At 32.0% G+C, this 9,592-nt stretch overlaps 1 protein-coding gene across 1 annotated transcript; it reads right to left on the bottom strand.

Annotated features, from left to right (window-relative positions):
- Nucleotides 1-506: 506 nt before the first annotated feature.
- LOC105620401 (cyclin-dependent kinase 7) lies at nucleotides 507-2,631 on the bottom strand. Its single transcript, XM_012201899.1, has 5 exons — nucleotides 2,578-2,631; nucleotides 2,267-2,326; nucleotides 2,082-2,190; nucleotides 1,422-1,867; nucleotides 507-1,134 (listed from the first exon to the last, which is right to left on the bottom strand). Exons 1-5 carry the CDS (start codon nucleotides 2,629-2,631, stop codon nucleotides 787-789), a joined length of 1,017 nt encoding a protein of 338 aa, XP_012057289.1. The 3' UTR covers nucleotides 507-786.
- Nucleotides 2,632-9,592: the final 6,961 nt, after the last annotated feature.

Raw genomic sequence — 9,592 nt, 5'->3', positions numbered from 1 at the left:
TATTTTTGTTGCACAACAGTATTGATTTACAATTCATGTACATATAATGGAGAGATAAATATGCATTGAGAAGAAGCAATTTCAATGCACTATAATCAAGTATGCGTTATCTATAAAACATGCAAGTTTCTGTGATTTATTTCATTTTTTTTCTTTCTCTATAAAATCCAACACCAGACACTCATGATAAGATTACAGATTAGCAAAATGAATTGTGTGTATCATGAATATTACACTATTATCCGTACTTATTGTGAAGATCAGTCTAGTATAAAAGAAAATTCTACAAAATATTTTTTTGCAATTAATCAATCTTTTTTTGTACTCCTTCGAACTAAATATTTCACGATTTATGAAATCGTTTAAATATCCTATTTTTTAACTAATTTTTAAATTAATAAAGATATTGCAGCGCAACATATTTTTTAATATATGTATTATTATTGTGTCACCTATTTACATGCATTTCTTATTCCTCAGTCATGTTCATCAATCATTAATTACTGGAAATATCATGATTTATTCAGAAAAGATTTTTTATATTATCACATAAATTACTATTAGAATTTCATGCCATAAAAATTATTAAATACTAAAATATAAGCATACAATGCTTTTATATGTTTGAGTAATGCTTTTATAAAATTTGCTACAATTTGCTACAACACGCTGCACAATATCTCGACAATATCACAATTAAAGATCTCTCTAATTTTCTGAAATTGGCACTGTTGTATTTAACGAACAATGTTTTATTTTGTCTATTTATTTTAGCATCAATCACAATTAAAATTGCAATTTTTTAGCTAAAGAAGCTCCTTCTATTGATTCTAACAGTTTTCTTTTCAAACTAGGTTTTTCTTCACGTTGACGTTTAATGATCATAGGTAGAGGCAATTTAGGTCCAGCTGTAGGTGCAGGTTTATTACTAAAGTATGGCATTTGCAGTGCTTGATCACATGTACATCTTTCTAATGGATTCACATTCAAGAGACTAGCAATTAAGTCAAGAAGATCATCGCCAGCAGCAGTAAATATATGCTTCAAAGGCATGCCAGGAAAGGGCTTGAATTGAATAAAATCTGGTAATTCAGTCATCCCCTGCCATGTTTCTTCCGTTGGAGTGCCTAATGTCTGAATAACAAAAATACATCAAGACAAAGAAATAAAATAACTTTTTTAGTTATATATTTTAGATCAGGCCAATTTAAGCTTTGAAGCCAAAATGCAAAACCATCAATTCAGAAAAATTCAATGTAAGATTTCACGAATTATAAATTATCAAAAAACATCGATCACACACATATCAATACTTTAAACTCTGAAATCTTATCCATATGATTGATTTTTTGCTTCAATGACTTTGTGTTTTGGCTCTAAAATTTAAATTAGACAGATCTATTTTAGATCAATGTATTAACCTGAAATATTTTAGTGAGTTGATCTAAATCAGATTCACCAGGCAAAAATGGCACTCGCAATAGAAGTTCAGCTAATATACAGCCTACTGCCCACATATCAATGCCAGTCCCATAAAGTCTAGCACCGTAAAGTAATTCAGGCGCTCTGTACCATCTCGTGACTACTTGATGAGTATTTATCCGGTTAGGTGACCCAAAAAATTTTGCTAGGCCAAAATCTCCAATTTTCAGAACACCTTCTGAATTTACCAATAAATTATTTGGCTTTAGATCTCTGTGGAGTATCCAATTGAAATGAAGATAGTCAAGGCCTTGCAGGGTTTGAATCATATATGTTTTTATATTAGCTGCGGTTAAAACTATATTGCTATCTTTTATTATCACTTCCAGATCAGTGTCCATAAAATCGAATACTAACGATACATTCGATTTATAACCAAAAACATCTAGAATTTTAATATATATATATATATATATTAAATGTAATTAAATGTAATTATATGTAATTATATAAATGTAAGTAAATGTAATTATTATTATTAAATATATATATATATAATCATCAAAATTAATGTTTACGCAAACTAAATTATAGTTTGCAGGTTTACATATTATTTGCTTTTACAAGCTATTGAAATTTTACATATAAGAATTAAATACCTAATAAGCCAATGATATTGTCATGTTTTAACTCTTGCAGCAATTTAATTTCTCGTAAAGCAGTTCGATTTATGCCATCTCTAGCTTCAGCACGACTTCCAACTTTAATCTATATTTAAAAATATAAAAAGTTTATAATACAAATTGTTGTAGAAATATATATTTTTCATAATAAGGAAACTAACCTTTTTTACAGCCACAATTTTATTCGTCTCTATGTCTTTTGCCTTATAAACCGTGGCAAACTAAAGTAGACAACACAATTTCTCTACATTTATGTTTATTACATTTTTATAATTAATAATTGAATTATATTGCAGTTATAAACAAAGCTATGTGTGTAAATATTATACGCCTTAAATATTTAAAATAGGAATCATGATTATACTATTACAAGTAAAATTTATGTAATGCATACAAAAAAATTATAAAAATAAATAAATATACGATACAGTATGAACTAAATCATAAGAAATGATAAAAAAAATGTTCTAACCTGTCCTTCCCCCAGAAAATCGATTTTCTCATATCTCCGTACTTTTTCCGTCATTGTCAGCAAAAGTTTATTCTAGTTTATCCCAAAGCTTATACAAGTTGTTTTTTTTTAATATCTTATTTTCAAACGCGCGCGCGCGCGCGCGCGTGTGTGTGTGTGTGTGTGTGTGTGTGTATATAATACGTCTTGTATAATATTCTATTCTTCTCATTAGACAATGGTCTAAGGTTTATTCGCGTCGCATGCTCCAATATGTTGTAATATGCTCCTACTATAGCTTTATTCATTCCAATGCGCTTGATAGAGTGAGTAGGAGCTGTAGTAGGAGCATGTTGGAGTTTGCGACGCGAACAAATTTGCAGTTTCCATCGAAGATTTAAACCGGAATGTAGGAACTAACCAACTACAGTCGAGCATTCCCCTATCGTTTGACTATAGGGGAATACTTGACTGTAATTGGTTCTTACATTCTGATTCGATTTAAATCCTCGATGGAAACTAGGCCAATGATTGGATAATATGTGTTTACATAATAATCAAAAAGAAGCACGCAAAAAACACAAGTGAACTTAGAGGCTCCGCACAATAAAAGGAATAAGAAAACAGAGAATAAGAATTTCCTATCAGAAACTGTATATTCCACAATATATGATTTCTGATAGGTTGAAATTCTTATTTTCTGCTCTCTGTTCCCTGTTGCTTTTATTATAGAGCCCTTTAGAGTGCATTCCATTTAAAAGTGGCAGCATCAAGAGCGATGGTGGAAGAGAGATGGTGGAAAGATTAAAGCGGAGATCACAGACTCTTGCATAATGCATAAGGCATAAGAAACCAAGGCATATTAAACCAAGAGTTCTTTATTTCATGGAAAGGAAACGAAGGACTTCGATTGGTACATTTTTTTATTCATTACGTGTTATGTGTTATGGAAGAGTTTGTGCTTCTCGCTATATCTTAATGCACGGTCTACAATGGGCAGTAGTGGATTAAGAAATAAGCGTAGAAATTGACCAATCATAGTTGAATGCGAGAAAAATAATTAACTGATTGGTCGATTTCTACACCTACTCCTTAATCAATTACTGTTACTGCCCATTGTAGACCATGCATTAAGTGTCCCGTGTAAACGTAGTATATGAGAGGAGTTTTACGAACGCCGCCTAGCATTACCAATTCAGAAATCTGATTTTGACCACATTTTTCAAAGCCTAGTTTGGCCTCCTATATTTCATGATTTAAGGTTTCCTTAAATTTATCTTCAGATACTCTACGAATTATTTCATTGGCTACAAAGCATCTAAAGATAAATTTAAAGGCCATTTTACATTGATCGTATCGTAGACGTCGCAAGTAGAGTTCTATATTGAGCTTAAAGCTGGTTCTACATTAGTTACAAGCCGATTGTAAGTTTGTTGCGATAGTCAATCTAAAGCTTGTATTTTTAAATTAATGCTTCATATTGGCTTGTAATTAATATAAAACCGACTTAAGAAAATATCAAGTGTCAATTTGATCACGTGACCTGTTTTGAAAACGCTGAAAATGAGCGTCAAATAAAATCCAGCCTTATGGAAAAGTTTGTGCTCCCCGCTTATATGAGTCCTTATTCTTGAAGAGAAATATATACGAAAATCTAAGGAAATACTATAGTATATGTAACGCATACTATAAGTTCTTCTAGACTTTTGTATACGTTTCTTTTCAAGAATAGGGGCCATGGGTTATTCCAAATTCATTATCAACGCTAAAAATCTACAGTTTACGTTACTGTACTGTTACGTATACTGTACATTTTCACTGGCAGAAAATTTTGGAACACAGCCATAGTGCTCACTTTGCAAATGTCTCTTTAAAGGCTGTTTGCAGTACATGATGCTTGTTTTCCTGCTGGATTGCTAGCTGGATTAGAATCCTGCCATCGTATTGGCGATACTGGCACAGCCAATACGGCAAAATTCTAATCCAGCTAGCAATCCAGTAAGAAAACAAGCAGTTTCACTGGCCTAGTTTCCAACGAGAGTTTAAATCAGATTAGAATGTAAAAACCAACCAACTACAGTTGAGTATTCCTCTACAGTCAAACGACAGGAGAATGCTCGAATGCTGTAATTGGTTGGTTCTTAGATTCTGATCCGGTTTAAATCCTTGACGGAAACTAGATCATTGAAACTAGACATAGGAAGATAGGAGATAAATTAAATATTTCTGATTTATTTATGTCTACATAATTCAGGAATCATTTGGGGAAATTTAGAAAAAATATTTGAACATTTGGATAATAGTATTTTTCTTGTTGTTAACAAATTTTATCATGCGACAAGTTAGCAGACAGCGATTTTATTTAATATGTTTTATGAATGGAATCAATTAAAAATCATTTGGAGAAGACGTCTTCACATTGTTATTTTCATTTGGGAAAAATCGTTATTTTATAATTCAATAGATTTGTACATATTTGCGAAAACGAACAATGTAGTAGATATAATATGAGTAGATATAATTCAAGTGTAGTAGATATAATATGAATGTAGTAAATCTAAAATTGTCAAAAATTAATCAATTAGGTTATAATTAATATAATTAATTATCTATGATTATGTGTAAAAGAAATCTGTAATCATGAACTTAATTATGTTCTATTAAATTTCTTCACATTCAATTGTGATTGGTCAATTTCTTATAGCTCAAGGCTTTCTATTTTTATTGTATCATCCGAGTGAAATTTGCGAACGCAGTCTAACGTCTGAATTTCGGATTTCGGAGTATACATAAACTTTGACATAAGATGCGTTTGGCATTGCAGAGACGTTTGTTTGCTCTTTTATCTCGAAAATCGTTTGGCAACTAGTATCTTTCTGTTACAGGTCATCTCATTTGCATTTGGTATTAACTAGATTTTCTAGAGCCAATCAAGCTGCTCGATTCACTCCGGATTCAACAACCGAGCTCGAAGAGCTAATGCAAATTTTCGCGCCTAAATTAAATTCATAATCTGTATATTTGTGATAATCCAATTGATTCGTTTTTTAATACATATATTCATCTCTTTTAATACTTCTATTTTAAATAGTGTATTTGAACTGTTATAATGTCTGAATCTACAAATGTTCAAACAAATGCTATCAAATAGAAATTGATGGAGTATATTATGTACGATATTTGAGGAAAATAAGTTTTTAATTCTTTTTTTCTTTATGAATTTGAGGTTACGTGTTTGAAAACAAAGAATTTGCTAATTAATTTTTAGATCAAAACTTATTTCTATATGTTGCACATATAGCACGAAATAAAATCAAACTTATTAATATATTAAAGATTCTAATATAAATTAAGTGATATATAATAACTTATAAATTTCAAATTTCTGAAATTTATTTTGTATTGTAGTATTTTCTTTTAAAAAAACACACTTTGCGTATGAATCTGTTACATTCATGTGTAACGATATTTTTAGTATATAATTTAGTATTTAGTATATAAAATATCAGTTTTCAATAGAAAAAAATTTTCAATTAATAGGATATTTTTTTATTTATTTCATAAAAATAAACAATTTCATTTTATAATCTAATCTTAAAGGACAGTTTACAGCTCTGTATCGTTCGGAATTAATTGGCACTCGGATTGCTTGAAGATCACATGATCAAGCTCGTCATCTGCTAGTCTTCGCATCTCAGATTTATATTGCCGAACGCACCTAAATTTTATAAAAATATAAAATGAAAATGATTTGTTATAATAGTACATGTTATTTTCTTTATTTGTAAATATTATTTAAATACAAGAAGAAAGAGATTTTCATAAAATCGTTTGTCTATCTTTATTGGAAAATAAAAAAAAGAATAAAAATTGAAATTTTTCTTCTTGAAATTTAAATAATATTTACAATTTTTAAATAAAATAATATGTATTATAACAAAATTTTTTCTTCATTTTATAATTTTATGTCAATGGAGGATGTTAAAAAAAAGTTGATTTTTGTCCATAAATGCGTAAGTAAAAGAAATACCTGTTTTTTGTAGATTTTGATTTTCTAAATACGATAATATTAATAAAAAGTTCAGGATCGATACCTTGAAAATTGAGCATGAACATGATATATTTGAACTAATTTCAATATTGTTATTTACTTTTCAATGTGTTCTCCAAGTGCCACAAACTTTTTAATAATTTTAGCATATTCAGGGAAGGGTATACTGGAGAAGTAATACCTCTTGTTCGAAGTAGTCGCACCTGAATAAGAGGTGATTTAGAACAATTGGTCTTCACAGGATGCTCAGCTCTCACATATGACTCCTTGTGCCATACTCCGCATCGATCTGCGGGCTAAACTGTGTGAGTATCACCAGATATGGTTAAAAATAATGGAGGTCAGCAGTATCCATTATTATTGCAGTGAGGGATTGAGAAAAAAACCTCTTATTGACTCATGATCAAACTATTATGAATGTGATTGCAATCTGAACGGTTATACTGCGGCGCAAAAAGCAAGGGGAAACTACTACGCTGTCTTTCCCAAGAATATCATAATGATGTTCTGTAATAGTAATAGTATGTTTGGCGACTGAGCAATCGGCGCTGTTGCGCACCTAGGGCGAACGATGAGAAATGGATATGTGAACATGGACCGCTGGGCGACGCATGCAAAATTAGATATCAGTAATGGAAATGAAATGTTCGATGGCAAAATCACAATCCGAATGGCGACTTATCTATCCGTGAATTGCGCCAGGTGAGCAAGCTGTCAATCCTGTGTGCTGAGCTGACCAGAATGTTGGTGGCAGGAGTAGGGGAGACACACTGGCGGGGATATAGTCACTATAGACATGCGGAGTACGGGTATACTTCTCGGGCTCTCAAGAGAGCCCTGTTCTTAAGAGAACAGTCGCAATGATATTGCGCTACTAATTCACAATAAAATACAAAGAGCAATTCTGGGACATCGACATTAGCGACAGAATAATAACCATGCGTCTCAAAGCCACCTTCTGCAGCCTGAACATTGTGCAGATATATGCTCCAACGTCAGCTGCTACAGAGGAGGATCTCGATAACTTCTATGAATTACTAGAAGATTTTCTAAGACAAGAAAGAATGTACTATCATAATGGGAGATTCAATGCAAGATTGATAGAACTACTATTGACATCTATATACGCAATACTATTGGCGCGTTTGGTGTGGGAGAGCGCAATGAACGTGGCGAAAAGCTTATTCCCTAGATAGCCAAGCGAGATTTAACATATGGAACAAATTGATGTAATGCATATATTGTTTTCAACTTGTCGACAATTGCTGTCATTGAAATCTAATGTGAAGTTAGTTCTGAGTTAGCAACAGAAGGGCAAATAGATTTCATGAGTTTACGAAATTGTAAGAGTATACATTGAGAAATAATAAGCTCGTCCCTATAGCAAACTGACAGCACGTCATGCACGCATGATGGTTATCATCAGTTTACTGAATTCTAAGGAAGACTTTACGTGACATCAGAACAGCAGACAGTTTGTAGAAACACCTTGACTTTAGTTTGGTGAAATTGAATGCGGAATAAGTGACGGCAAAAGGCAACATATTGCCCTTGTTTGACTATTTGGATCAGTTCTGCTAAACAACGAGTTAACGATCGCGAATAGTATGTTTCGATACATATGCAGGTTATACACATGGATCTCTTCTGATAATCATGCTAAAAACTAAATTAATTTCATACTTATGCAAAGTCGTTGGAAAACATTCATAAAAACAGCTAAAACATTACCTAGTGCACATTGCGGCTCTGATCATAGGCTGTTATATTTTGCTTTCCATATGAAACTGAGAACAGCTAAAAAGCTAAAGACGAGTAATAAGCTTCCTGTTATAACGAATATACATGGATTTGTTAATAGACTCGATCACATCTTAATGAGTCCTCTCCGAGAGAACATCCGATTTGCAGATGAGCTATGGGTACAACTCAGAAATCGACAACCCTCGCCATTGCGGAGACGCACTTACAACAAGAAAAAATCCAGAAACAGTTATGGATCTCTAAGGAAATCGTACAACTTATCGAGGAAAGAAGAAGGATAGCGGCTATGGGTATGGACAATCAACGGATCAAAAATGAATTTAGGAGGATATCTGCTATGATACAAATAAAATGCAAACAGGATAAAAATGACTATCTGAATAATATTTATACTGAAATACAACAACACGCCAACAATCTACAAACCAAAGATATTTTCCAAAAATAAAAATGATCACTCGGAAAATGAAAATAAATACATGGTCAATTTACAATGAAAATAGAAAACTCATTATTAATATCAATGAGATAATAGAAACATGGAGAAAATATTGTGAGAAACTTTATACAGAAAAGAAATCATATACAACACCATACACAGAGGTAAGAGGAGCCCAACATACTATTAGAGGAAGTAAAGAAGTTACGAAACTGACACATAATAAAGCATCAGAGATCGATTGCCTCATGGCAGAAGTATACAAGGCAAGGGGTCCTAGACTAATTCAAATAATTCACCAAATCTGTTAAACGATCTGACTTACATTAGAATAGCCGAAGGAGTGGATTACATCATTATTCCCTTCTATAAAAAAGATGCAACAAACAAATACAATAATTATTGCTTAATTGCACTCATAACACATAAAGTAAAATATTGCTATATATCATCTTAGACTTCAATCTTATACAGCATGATAACTTGTTCCGGAGCAGGCTGAATTTGTGAAAAGTTTGTGAAAAGCCGTGGAACAAGAGAGCAAATCTTGAACGTGCGCCAGCTAATAGAGAAGTGTAGAGAATACTTCACACCGATGTGAGGACAAGTCAATAAGTTCTTAGAAAATCTATCAGAGGGCACTCGCAGTATCATGTCACATTATTTTTTGACAAGTAGCTTTCAACTGATTACTATCAAATTTTGAGCGAAATTCATCGTGTGGTTTCATTTCTGTAGACGATTAAAGCGAACAACTTTTGTATTTTTTACAAAATAGAAAA

Source organism: Atta cephalotes (assembly GCF_000143395.1).
Source record: "Atta cephalotes unplaced genomic scaffold scaffold00026, whole genome shotgun sequence".
NCBI lineage: Eukaryota > Metazoa > Arthropoda > Insecta > Hymenoptera > Formicidae > Atta > Atta cephalotes.
Note: the sequence above shows the minus strand (reverse complement) of the source record. Positions and strands in the feature narration are given on the sequence as shown.